At 38.9% G+C, this 14,276-nt stretch overlaps 1 protein-coding gene across 1 annotated transcript; it reads right to left on the reverse strand.

Annotated features, from left to right (window-relative positions):
• Nucleotides 1-822: 822 nt before the first annotated feature.
• Nucleotides 823-12,484, reverse strand: CNDP1 (carnosine dipeptidase 1 (metallopeptidase M20 family)). The gene is made up of 11 exons (XM_010014413.1): nucleotides 12,407-12,484; nucleotides 11,446-11,589; nucleotides 9,699-9,861; nucleotides 8,410-8,498; nucleotides 6,204-6,404; nucleotides 4,711-4,795; nucleotides 3,986-4,146; nucleotides 2,630-2,794; nucleotides 2,319-2,460; nucleotides 1,775-1,922; nucleotides 823-928 (listed from the first exon to the last, which is right to left on the reverse strand). The coding sequence occupies exons 1-11, from the start codon at nucleotides 12,482-12,484 to the stop codon at nucleotides 823-825; spliced, it is 1,482 nt and encodes a 493-aa protein (XP_010012715.1).
• Nucleotides 12,485-14,276: the final 1,792 nt, after the last annotated feature.

Below are 14,276 nucleotides of genomic sequence, written 5' to 3' on the forward strand. Positions count from 1 at the left end.
TTTGCCTTTAATTATCAGTGTAAACTGATGCTTTAAAAGTAATTCACAATAACCAGTTGCTAACTGAGTGGAAAAATGCTGTTCTGGTGACAGATTGGCCAGAAGAGATGTTTACAAAAACTTTTTCCTGTTGTACAAAAAAATCATATGAAACATACTATGTAGTAATTCTTAAAACCGTGCTCACGGCACAATTATAGGAGACCTGGATGAAATGTGGGGAGAAGCAGAATCCAGACCTCTAAATGTTTATTGCAGTTCTGTTGACCTCAGTGATTATTCATATAAATAGATGTTCATAGGCAAGTCTTTACATCAAATTCAGCAAGCTAATTGTATTACATTTCCTATTTACAGCATCCCTTGAAGGACAGGGAAGAGATTAACTTGATAGTGGATCTTTCTTCAAACAATTACATAATTAACTTTTGTTTATACTAGGAGGAAATGACAGTGCTGTGTATTGCTTATATCCAGAAACCGGAGTATGTGCTAAGCAGCGTGAACATGGTGATACTACAAAACGTAAATAAAGCAATTTTAATAAAATACATGTAAAAAAAAATCCCTTTGCTTTGAATTTTAAAACTAAAACGTAACTTATTCCACTCAGCAAGAATGAATTATCCATAACCCTATTTTATAGCATTAGGTTTAAGATAAATGCATGCCATTTAGTAGTATGCCAAGTAATAACATGGCAGTTACTTTATTCCACCAATTCAGACCCACTGAATATGCGATTTTTATGTTTTTCCAGATCAGGAAATTAAAAAGCTTAAGACTAAAAAAGTGCTTCACTGATTTGTTTGTGATGGTCTATCAGTTGTTAGTCTCCATACTGGAAGTTTCATGTAAGTGCCGATGTAGCTTTGATATCTCCAGGAAAAAGGCTGCAAACATTTTGGCTCCTTCAATGTAGTTGTGTCTGTGAAGAAGGAAAGAAAAACATTAAAGACCTGTCAAGCTGTTCTGCTCTTGAAATTAGCGTAGTTTTCAGTCCTCAGGGGAATTTGCAAGATTGGTCACATAAAAAAAGGACCCAGTGCACAGAAATTCTGGACATCCTTCAACTGGCATTAAAGGGGAATTGAAAAGGTTCATTGAGAAAACTTTCCCAGTCTTACATCCCCTAAGTACTATTGGCTGTAGCCAAAAGGGTTGAGGCACTAGTGAGGGGAAACAAAAAATCAATTTGAGAATTATTGTAGAATTCTCCAGTTCCTCAAGCACAACATGACATGACTGAGAAGCTACAGGAGTGTTCAGACAACACACTGAGCAGTGTCTTACCATAATGCCTGAAAGAATGAACACAAGTGGCAAGTTTAAGTTATTTTTGGTATAATTGCATGAGGTTTTGTCCCTGTAATATAAATACAACTTCATACTGAAAGCCATAAAAATCTTTACTTAACCATTAGCCTGCATACATCCAACTGGCATACTTAAAAATGGATGCTGTGATAGGAGAGTGCCCGTCTACATCATCATTTTTCAGACCAGAGGCAAATTCCATTTGCAGTTTTAATTTCACTGCCAACATGGTGTATTTAGACTGAGTACACATCCCATGAAGAATGCATAGCTGTACAAAATACGTTGGGAATTTTACTTTCTGTTTGGCACGGCAACAGGTTTGCTGGAGACAGTAGTTCGGGACTCTCCAGTGCATGGCAAAGCTTCCCATCTGGCTGTGCTTAGTCGTGGGTATACCAGGGGACTTCAGTTCTCCCCCCTTCTCTTGTAGTGCAAACCAACAAATAAAACAAACCTGCTTATTTTCTCATTCTGTGAGTGCTCCCCATCATCGGCTGCTCCGACTGGAAGCATTATCACACTTTTCCTCATGATAGTCTGAAACATTCTGGCAACAGGAACTGTTGAACCATCCCGGATAAAATCTGGTTCTGCTCTGAAAACTGAAATACATGGGAAGAATTAATTCATTATTAAGCGAAATAAGGTGCTTTCTTTTCTACCATATGTTTGAGGAGACAGTTGATACTAAGAACTTGTGAGCAGAAACTGTTTTGATTCAGTAGCAAATTGATTTCATGAATCAGCTGCATTCTACAAACCTCTGGCTTTGTATCAGTACACGAAGAAACTAAATGAGGTCTTTTGGCTACTCCTATTAAATATGCCCCAATTCAGCAAGATGTGGAAGAAGATATGGCTGAGCTGTTCTGTCAAAATCGTAGGATTAAGTGGCTGCAGAACTGAACTGGGAAATCCCTTTTGCTCTATGGATGAGCACAATTCCCCTGCACACTTGCAGACACATTAAGAATGGGGGGAAAAAAGAAGGAAAATACCTGTTTTTATTGCCCTTCTTGCTGCTTTATATAGTGGATCATTAATATCAGCGAGCCAGGGTTTCGCGCCCAAAGGCATAGACACTTTCAGTTTGTTTGGACTGTTCCTCTTGGAAAACACACTCTCCAAGTGCTCCACCACCTGCAGTCAGAAGCAACTCAAGCTTACTCCAAACATTCTTACTTCTGCTCTCAGTAACAAATACATGCTAGAAACACTCAGTTTACTACTTCAGGTATAAACTTGTGAGGTGCTGAGAAGCACATAGTTTACACAGTAGAGGCCAAAAAAAACCAGGTTTGCCTCTTACCTGTTGTTTCACAACCGAAAGGTCCATGTTGGGGACCTGGCGGATTGAGAATTTGCCGATGACTTTTGCTGGAATGACTGTTTTAATTCCTGGTTCATGAAAAGCTCCTTCAATCCCATGAATAGAGAGAGCAGGGTAATGCCACAGGTGTAGAAGTATTTCTTCCTTCAAAAAAAAAAATATTGAAAATATAAGGGATGACACTGGAGCCATTCACAATTTATATAAATTGATGTTAAGATATCATGGAAGTAAATTTCTCTAGTGCAAAGTAAAATCAGAACAATTTCTGATCTGATCATCTGTTACTCTTGGTACTTCTCACAGGAGAAAGCTGTTACCAGTTTAACCAGATCATACCAGGGAATAAATTCTACTAATGAGCATTAAATAATATAATAGGTAAGACGATGTTCAGTAACAAAGTTGATCTCTTTTTCTGGAGAAGATAAGAAAGATTAAAAAAAGAAGAAAAATAAAAGACAATGCTTATTCTAAGGAAGAAAGGAGAAATATATAAATTATAAATTAGTCTTCATGCAGAACCGCAGGGTGCTGCTCTGGTCCTTCTACTCCAGTTTTATGAGACTGGAGCTTTATGTACACATAAAATTTGCACTACTTCATTCTCATATACGTAAAGCATCAAAACTTACATAGTGTAGTTACATTATACTTCTGTATTACTGATTATTACAGTCTAGCTTAGGCTAATTTGGAAGCTTTTTCATGGAAATAAAAGCATCCATGTTAGAACTTATTCCAGTATAATTATGTTAGTGATAAAAAAACGAATCACTCCTATCTCCCAACTGCCACTCTTGTGCGGAGAGATCTTTCTGAGCCAGCCCTTACCTGCTGGTTTTTATTTAGGATATAATTCTTAAGTGCTGGCAAAGGGAGGCTTATAGCTTTTGGTGCTTTTTTGGCATGCTCAGCAGACATTAAAATCTGAATTAAACAAATAAAAAACCACCCAGAACACATCTGCCTAAAGCTGCCTCCTGTTTTTCAGAGCTGAATATGATTTCTTTTCTACTATATCGCATGTGAGCAGGGGGTTTAATGCTTATTTTGTTTGGCTGGTTAGGCATGGGCGTAGTTGCAAGGAAGGGGGAGAAATACTGTTAGTTTTGCATCATTCCTTTTCATTGATTATTCATCTTTTGAATCATTTTCCCCAGATGCAGGAGCTTACATTTTCAGCAGATTAATTTTATTCACCTTTTAATGCTCTGTACTCCTTTATTATATGTTAAGTTTGCCATTGATCTTTCAGTTTGACTCTATATATAAATGCTATGAATGGGTGATTTAAATTCTTTCTGCTGACCATTTATACAGATTTTATGTTACCTTGGTGCCATAGAGGAATTTTTTCACGCCACTATTATTTTTATGTTCCTCTAGATTAAATTCTATAGATTCATATAATTTCCTCTCCTCCTCTGTCAGGGAAGCAACACTGTCATAGATTCCAGGGATTTGAATACGACCTGTGTGATCCACAAGGCTGTCTACAAAATAAGATAGAGATGTCAGTGCAAGTGAGACTTAATTCTTCCACTCGGCAGTCACAGCACCTTTTCCCTTCTACCTAACTCTGTACTGAATGAGTAAGCCTACCAACTAACTACTAACAGCTGTTTGCATCCATCAAGTTGTAGCACCTAATGATGTATTTTCATATTTATAAAGAAAACTATTGAGCTGCTGTTTGTAGTGTGTGGTGTGTCAGCTCAACCACTGACATGAAAACAACATCCTACTGAGATATAAATCAGCATCAAAAGTCAGGCTTCACTACCCTGTGTATGTATTCAAGTTGTCAGCAATCCTTAAATGTTCTTCATTGATGTGTGACTAGCATCAGTTTAACAGGCACATGTCTGAGGTCCTGGCCTTACTGGGGACATTCCCTTCCTCAGCTGCTGCCACCGTAGCTATGCTGAGATTTGGAAACCTGTGAATCTTGCTTCAATTAGACTTGCCTTACTTGGGTCAATTAAAGATGGCACTGATCTTTACTCTGATTGCTAGCCATTGCTCCCTAGTTACTCCTAAGCAACGCATGTTATTACCCAGCAGAGCTATCAGGTCCATCAGCGGCTCATGAATGATGCCTCCAAAAGTTCCAGAGTGAAGGTCCTTGCTGCCACATTCAACCTGTACCAAAAGCACTGGTTACATATAAACACTCCCTACCTTATTCTTCCGTGAGTGGTTGTTTTCTATCACAATTGGTGGCTTCAATTTTTTAAACAAGGTCACAAATGAATGGAGAACGATTATGTGTTTCTATTTATAAAATGGAAACATCATGTCAGGTACAATCTGCTTTGGTAAAGAGAAGATATGGCTCTGTTGTTAACTACTAGAAAGAGAAATTCATCTGTCTGTAGCACTTCACAGGCATTTGAGAGCAAGGGTCCTCCTCCATTTGCTCTTTTGCTTCAGTAATATTAAACACCTCTTAAGTGAAAAACTTGCGTATTACTGTTTCTGACATTGCAAAATAAATTCTTCAAGTTCTCTATCCATTCTATTTAGTGCAAAATCTTCATAATAAAGGCAAGAAGATTTGTATTAAGAAAATATATGTCAAACCTTAATTTCAGGTTGCAGCGAATAAGAATTGAGGTCTCTTGAACCATACAGCTTTAGAATAGAAAGAGGCATTTGGTTTGTTAAGTGGCTTCTTTTTCCAGACACATTTTCATACTCGTGTTTACCATAAACTATTTTCCTGCAATAAACTTCTTTATTTTTCTCAAAACCTCATTACAGCCAACTGTCTGGTAGCAGGCAGAGATCATTTTTGATGTTTTAATAGCATCATTTTTCTTAACCAAGACTTAAAAGGATTGAATCAAAGCTGCCGAGGCTCTTTTGGTTAAAAACACATTTCATTCTTTTACAGACATAAAGGTTAATGCAGATTTTTCTTTAGTTAGTAACTGCTTTAATCTTCTCTCTGGCTTCCTTTTATGCTTCATCAGGAAGTTTCCAGATGAGAAACTTCTGCTCTTCATTTCACAGTAGCTCATGTTGGCTGCTAAATACACTACAGTCCACTGTTACTTGCTTCTGGCAATGGTTACAAAAATTTTGTGTGGCTTTTAAGCCCAGTGATCCAATTAAAATGAGTCCCTTTAGGCAAATACATTGCATTAAGCAGTGTCTTCTGCAAAAGGGCAGAGCAGCAGAAGAAATGGTTTTGGAGCGAGAGAGTCAGGGGATATAGGGAAGAAGCTGCACGAGAACGAAGTTGATGTACAGAGGAAGTGACGAGAAAAGTCTGGGAGAGTAGCAGGAGAGTAGTAGGATAGGAAAGGGATGAAGGAGAAAAAGGCAGGTGGAGAAATTATGATTGAAGAGAAGTTAATGAAAGGCTAATTGAACCAAAATGGGGAGGGAAATCTGCACAAGCCAAAAAGGGTATAGAAGAAAGCTCCATATTTCTAAATATTAAGCTTGCTCTCAGTCTTTCTCTGCATGCAGATACAGATGTGATTACAGGTATGTCACTCCTTTCTGGTCAGCGGCCCAGTTCAAGTGAATCTGTGTCCTTTACCTCCACAAAGAAGCAGGCATTTCCCCGGCTCCCATATGTAAGGGCAGGCTTCTTGTTGCTGAGCCAGAGGCTGTCCGAAATCACTATATAATCAACATTGGAGAAAAAGCACTGTTTTTCTTCTTGAAGTAGCTTTTCTAGCCCCAAGGACCCTGCTTCTTCCATGCCTTCAATTACAAACTTGAAGTTCACTGGCATAGCCTAAATGAACATTAAAGATATCTAGGTAAGGAACAAGCACTTTCAAAAATAAGTAAAAAAAACCCTTTAAAATCAGAAGCAGACTGGCTTGTAGTACACACTGTGCTAGGAAAAGAAGGATGGAGGACATATAGTTTGCTTCTGTAGAAAGGGCATTATACGTATAGTTTCCCAGAAGAACTTTATTTTCTTCACGTTTTTATCTACTTTTCGTTTTTGAAGGAGAATAACTGATATCTGTTTTCCTTCTTTGTGTTTTCAAGAGACTTGCTGGACTCTCATTAAATTGGTTTTCTCTCAGTGCTATCAAACATTCTAATTGCTTTAGAAATTCTAACTGTGTAATAGCAGTTGCATTTTCACAGAAAATTTCCTGCCTCTTTATTTCCAGTGTTAGTGCCCATGTGGGAACCACTGGCAGAAGTCCACTGCTGTGGTTACCCCAACGTGTCATCTACTGCCAGAGTTACTCACATGGTGGAAAAAAGGCTGCTGGTGATTCTACTATAATTGTCTTTTTAGCACTCATTAATTCATTTGCCTACTGGTTCATAAGGCTGCATTTCCAAGGGTAATTAGAGAAATTTTATTGTTGAATAGGGCGAGTTCGAAATGCCTGCACTTCCTATAGGAGATATAAATTTAAACTTAGTTGCATATTCCAATTCATTTTCTCATTACAGGCTTTAAGATGTTTTCTCTTTTGATTCACTACTCAGATTAAATGCAGAAACAAATGTGTAGAATTAAATGAACCTGTGTTACGGATGGGTGCACCAATGGCTCATCGAAAGACCTCAAAAAAATTTAGAAACAAACTGTTCATGAATATTGTTTGATGGGCTGTGCTGTTTTCTAGGGGAAGACTTCATATGACAACAATTTCTCTTTTTTTTTTGTTTGCTGGTTAAAATGCCAAAGTAGCTGTTAGTGATTTGAAAAACTGGAAAGATGCACAAAGGCAGCCCCATAATCATATCCACTTACAACAGCTAACTGTAAGCAAATAATGTGTGTTTGCTAGCACTTGGGAGACACTTGAGTTCAATTCAGTACTGTCACTGCAAGAAAAACATCAGTTTTCCAGAAGGTTGCAAAAGGACTTTAGAAGTCAAGACTTAACGCTCGATTTGTGCCATAATGTCATAAAAGAGGCACAAAACTGTTTCTCAGCAATCTAACAAAACGTGTCATGCAAATTCACCTTATAGAATTGAAATTCATCATGGCTTGCTAACCATGTTAAAAGCTTCAACTATATGTTGGTTTAGCTTTGCACTGGGGACGCAACTAGCTCAAAATTATTAAATAGGCAGACTGATTTAAAGGTAACTATGCTGGTCATTGTAGTGATTCAGGCAAAACTTTAACTCAGAGATATGTCAGTCTCTAAGCAAGTGTATGTGTACTTGGTTAATGCACTTTTTCAAAGCATTTGCTTTGATAAATCTAACACATTATTGAAAGAACAGCCCATTAGGTACAAACACGTTTAGACACTTACTCTCTTCATACATACATATAAATTGAAGGTAACTTGTAGGTAGACAAAACCAAAGGTCAGCAGACTGTAACAGCAGAGATGAGTCTTCATGACCAATCTGCAATGTGTGTTATTTTACCATTTTAAAAGCTCTCAAGAGAATAGGGTATCAAAGCTGTTCAATGTATGTAATACATATTAAATGCTTGCCTCAGTGTATTTTCCTCTGCAGGGCAATGACAGCAATACCATATTTACATTGCATACAGACTGTTCAAAACAGAAATGCTCACAAGCAGACTCTTACTGGAGTGGGATCAGTGCCCTGGATATAGCACTAGAAATAAGCTAATATTTCCAAAATGTACGTAGTCCGTTGGGACAGAGATGTATCATCTAACTCACAAGAATGTAAAAGTATCCCTCCAGAGATGTTGTAAGAATAATAATAGTAATAATACTAATAGTACTAGTAATAATAATAGTAGTACTAGTAATAATAATAATTCTCTTGATACCTACTAGTTTCAAGGCTTTAAATGTTTCCACTGCATTTATCCAAGCTAGGACAGGTCCTTTATTATCTGTTGCTCCACGCCCATAGAGATTTCCTTAAAAAGAAAAGAGGAAAGTTTTTAAGCAATCTTTGAAACTTCTTTTGTCACTTCAGTGTAATCAGCAAATTCCTGTTGCCATAGAAGCTGCAGTGGTGTGTCAAGTAAAGTGTCAGAAGAGTAAGGATTTCATCAACTTGTTTTAAATAAGGCGATGGATGTTTCCTAGTGGACTGGTACACTTCTCTTTTTTTCTTTCTTTCCTTTTATATTGTCATGGTTTAAACCACTACGGTGTTACCAGCATTGTTCTCAGACTGAAGCCAAAACACAGCACTACGCTAGCTACTAGGAAGAAAAACATCTGTTACAGCTGAAACCAGGACATATGTACATCATGTTGTGGTTTCAGCTACATGCCAGTTTCTGAGCTTTACTTTTGTTCTTAAGAGCTCTTTATTCACACCAGACGTAGTGTGAACACACCCGAAGAGTTTGCACAGTATGCAGCTTCTGTACACATCAGCCAGTCCAGGTAACAAGCAGCAAAAGCCCCACAGATAAATGCCACAATCGTCTAGGTACCTAGCTTATTTTAAGTGTTTGACTGTACAGCATACACAGAGGCAGATTTCAGTTTCCTGTACGGTGATGAATTTCTGTGGCAGTCTCCACGTGGAAGCATAAGAGTTATCCCTCTACAGCTGTTTGGAACCAGTCCCAGCCAATGAGAAAGGGCAACTTAATGGCTGTAGCACAGGTATGGGAATCAGGATTTCAGGGTTCTTGGGGTGTTAGTCATCTGCTGACTGTCTACCCATTCCTTCAGTGAATGGAGCTTTTCATGCTCAGCTAGCTGAAGTGGAAGGGTGATTATGTTAAGCAGAGCTTCACATTCTTCCACCATGAATGCTCCTTAGCTCCAGTGTGGCAGGTGGAGATTCTGAAGGATCATGAAGCAAGAACAGGACGCACAAGAGAGGATAATGGTTGATGAAACTTAATAATTTGAAGCAGAAATGGATTCTCTATTAAATACTCTATAAAGCAGCATTAAGAGCTCATGTGGCTCTTCCACACCAATAAGGCAATCACTGATGAATCTCAGTAGTCACATCATCAAGACTCAAAGCTGCTGGATTTGTCACAAATACTTCCATAGGGGAAGTCCTCATGCTTTGGTTAAATATACAGGGAGCCTCCTCCCACTCAATCTCAGTTGTGTATTCAGACAAAGATACAAAACTTATGACACACCATCGATTTCAGTCAGTGTGTAAGGGTCAGTTTTCCAGCCATCTTCCTTCTTGGCAGGCTGCACATCCACATGACCATAGAAACATACAGTGGGGTTTTGTGGATCCTCCACCAGTTCCCCGAGAATCACAGGAGGCAGTGGGAGGTCCTGGCCATCAGGCAACTGTGGAGAAGTGTTAAATAAGAAACTAAGGAAAAACAAACCATTGAAAACTTTCAAACATCATTAAAAAAGCCTCTGTAATTCTCAGAATTGAAAATACTTCTACATGCTCAATTGGCTGTCATTTGTTCAGGTGCACAAATCTGACTTTGAATCCAACTCTAACCTGCCAAGAGAAATTAAGACTTTTCTCTCCATCTGTTCAGATTCTGCAGGGACTTTATGAAGCTCTTCTAATATTTTACTGTTTTAAATGCCCTTGTTACTAAACTCTTATTTTGTAGAGCTGGGGAAGACAAAATTGACTGTATGCTGTAGTGAAAAAAGCATATATTGTGACACTGAGATAGTCAAAAGCCACACAAACTAATCTGGGGTTTGATTTCAACACAGACAAAGGGCAGGAGGCCTGTAACCTCGAATACAGAAACAAAATCAAGTTTTGCTGGAAGGAGGCAGCTATTTCAGACTGTTTTGAGAACAGGTAAACTAATCCTGTAACATACTGTGCAGAACAGATCTCCACATTGGCCAAGAGAGGGTGGAGGTCTCACAGGAGAAGGAAATAAGTGAAGGAATGTGTGTGCTCCCTAGTATTCACCAGTAATAGCAGTCTGCATTGGCCTGTTGCAACCAAAAAGTGTAGCTGCTTCTTGCTAAGCAATCAAAGGAAAAACTCATTTTGTGAAACAATATTTTGGCCCTAGGCAGAGAAAAGCATCTCTGGTCTCTGCTCCAACAACAGGTAATCCGTTCCCCGCTGCTGCCAACACAGACTTTTACTATATATTTTGGCAATCATAACTGCATGCCAAGTGCACGCTAGGGTTTTAAACTGAAATGCATTCATCACAACTATTAAATGACGTAACCTGAAATATTAAAGCATTGCTGTGATGCAAGGTCCTTGTGCTAAGACTCACAATCCTCCCCAGAAGCTTCAGAGAAAGGAAAAGGGAATCACTATTAGTGAACTTTTGAATTCCTGTTAGAAAAGAAATCTGACAGCCTCAAGCTACAGTAAGGTAAGTAAACTAAAGACAAAGATTTCCCAGAGATTAACTCGTGTGTTGTTTTCCAACAGTCATTAAGAAAATGGCTTGAAGCTTTTGTTAGAAGCTCCCAAACCCAAAGGTGACGTTCAAGGTAGCCCTTTCTGTCTGGCAACATCTTCCTTGTAAAAGCTACCTCCCTTGTATAGGCACTTTGGTGAAGAGTGATGCATTAAGTATCATGGTTTGTTGCTCGGAAGAATGTAAAAAGGAGCTCTGGTGAAAAACTCAGGCCTTTTACTTTTGCACACTGCTTCCCTCCAGTTAAAAGCATTAAACTGTCCATGCTATGCAAAGAACATCTATTTCCATTTGGATTGTCTGTGTAGTCTCCCAAGTCTGTTTGTCCCAGTCTAAGGACAGACTGATTTCAGTAGGTATCATGTAGCTATGGGACTAGTGATAAATTGTTATCTAGCTACCAAAAATATCAGTATGTCATAACATGCCTATGCATATACATAGCACTGAATGCAATAGGTAGATCACGTGTGCAAATATGATGTTTTAAATGCTAGAATCAGACAAGCACCTGATGCGACCCCAAGTTTACTAAATTAACAATGGCTCCCAGTGCCACAAGTCTGTCAGCTGCCAATGCCACCATTCGCATTACTTCTTTCCTTAGATCTGGTTGAACAGAATCGCTTTCCACAGCCACCCATTCCTTAAGATCCTGCAGAAGAAGGAAAGAAGCGCAGTTAAGTCACCCAGAATGCTGCAGTGTTTGGCCCTTTAACATGAGAAGTGTCACTTTGGAAGATGGTTTAATTTCTGTCCTATCCCAGAAATGTCTTGGATGCTGTAAGGCTTCAGAATTGAGAGGAATTGCTTATATGGGTCCCCACAGTTGAGAGTCCTGATTTTCTCAAAAGGAAGAGTGCCCACACTTAGGCATTTGCACTGTCAACCATGGATATAAAATCCCATGGAAGAGGAGGTAGACTAGATGCTGACCAGTTTGCATTGCAGAAATTGCATTACGTATGAACTACCTCAGTGATCCTCATGAGGATTCAGGAGTGCTCATAACTTTAAAGCACAACTGATACTGATTGGTGTAATTATGTTTCTGCCTCTTCACAGGGGAAATGAAAAAATGAAAACACAAACCAGCATGGGAGCAAGGCTCCTCTCCTTGTCAAGAGCAAACCTACAAAAATCAGTGCTCATGTAAAACAAGTGAGAGAGCATCCTGTCTGTTTGCTCCTCCCATGCAGGTGTATTTTCTCTCAATTGAGCCTCTCTCTGCACACACTCAAAGGATGCCTGCAGCCATCTGGTTTGAGGAAGTCCATGTGAATCCCTCTTCCACCTGAAGGGTCCCCAGCACAGGCTGTCTCCTTGCAGCCTTGCTTTGTGAAGCACATGTGGCACACCTGACCTGGAACCCTGCTCATTACCTATGTGGCAAACACTCCTTTGGCATATGAAGCACAGGCCTCCAGGGCAATAGTTCTGTGCTCATCATTTCACTGCAATTTAGTTCCTACCTTGATGTAATCACTTTGATGTTCATCAATGTACTGGAAAATCTTTGTCTCCAAAGCTGAAGTGGATGGTGAGGACATTACTGCCTTAGAGAGTTGCCCAGAGCGGAGATCACAAAATGGTTTGGGTTGGAAGTGATCTTAAAGATCATCTAGTTCCAACCCCACTGCCACGGGCTGGGACACCTTCCTCTAGACCAGAAAAGTTAAGGATAAAATTCAACATGTTAGAGACATCCTGCTATATGCTCTTCATTTCAGTTCTAGAAAGCATAGACAACTGCAAAGTGCTGAGCCCACGTAAGCCTGCATCATATATTATTTTCCCTCCTTCTGTTCAAATATTCAGTTTTGCTGAATTACATGCATTTTCATTGTAAAAAGAAGTATACATATAGCTGGTACCTTATGATGACTTGAAGAAACACGTATCTTTAATATTACATGAAGGTCAGAATCACAAAAGGGCTGCTTATACAGGAGACATGCGCTCTGGTGATGGTATCTTCCTCTTTATCCACATTACATGCAAATGACCTGGAAAGATGCAGACAATAAACTTGTCTTCAAGTCATGTTTCGTTAGCTTTTAACTGTTTCAGAAAATGAAACAAGGAAGCTACAATGTGCTGAAGGGAAGAAAAAAAGAAAACAAAACATTCAAACAAGAAAAAAACCCTAAGAATATTTTAAATAATTCAGTGATATTTTTGATACAGAGACAGACTTCAAGAAAAGCTTACAGAATATCCCATAAATAATTGCTTTCATAAACAAAAGTAAGCATGAACAGTGCCAAAGTTTGGAAAATGAACATGAGGAGATACTTACACAGTCCTGCAGATTAGCAGAGTGCTCCAAATACTAATAGTTCAAACCAGAAATTAGGTAGCAGCTATGTTGTCCTGTACTTGAGGAAGGGAAGTAGCAGATGAAACTTCATGTTAATGTACTGCTAATAGACAATACTGCTCAAAAACTTTTGTATCGCAACTGGAAAAGCTTGTGTGGAAAAGGGAGTCAGTTTAATAAAGCAGTAGAAAGATTCAGGTAAAGCTAAAATAGCTCAGTGTTACAAGGAAGGGAAAAATGATATGAAAGGGTGATAAAGCCTGGGGGGTTAGAAATAGCAAACAAAGACTTCAGTGTTCAATTTCAAGTGCGTTTTATTTGATGTCATTTTAAAGAGCAGTTGCTGCTTTATAGGGAAATGTAGTAGGACTGTTTTTAGAAATAATCCATTACAGTCACACAGTTTCTCTTCTTCATTCCTTAGTAGTAAGAACATTTTGTGTCTTGTATAATGGCAGCAATTTAACAAGAAATCCAAGTTGATTCTTTAACTAGGATGACTCTTTGATAAAATATCAACTAAACTTACAAACATTTGAGAAGCAGCACTCAAATGAGCTTTGTTGCCCTCCTGGACATTCCTGAAGTGTGTGCCTTCTGCATTCCTCCCTGAGATGCAGCATTTGAAGTGTGTGTATGGGGGGTGTGCCAATGAAAATGGAACATTTTGCAATCAGCCCAGAATAAAACAGTCAGAAGCTGCCTAGTTTGCAAATAACATAAAGAACATCTGACATGAAAGGAGATAAAGATGTGTATGGCAGTAGAAGCTAATTTACCAAACCAGTGGCAGGATCCATTGAAAGAAACATTCCTTCTAAGCCACCACCATCAAGGAAGATAACTGAGATAACACAGTTATTATTTAACTTCCTTTAACAACATTAACTGATAAGTGGTTTGGTGGAAGAAGGCAATCAGGCCTCAGCCATCTCTCCAGCTGAGTAAGCGAGATCCTTGGAGGAGGAGGAGGGTGACTCTTTGTGTGGCAGCTCTTGAACACAGCCCTAACCATATGTAGC

Source organism: Nestor notabilis, unplaced genomic scaffold, assembly GCF_000696875.1.
Source record: "Nestor notabilis isolate BGI_N333 unplaced genomic scaffold, ASM69687v1 scaffold22425, whole genome shotgun sequence".
NCBI lineage: Eukaryota > Metazoa > Chordata > Aves > Psittaciformes > Psittacidae > Nestor > Nestor notabilis.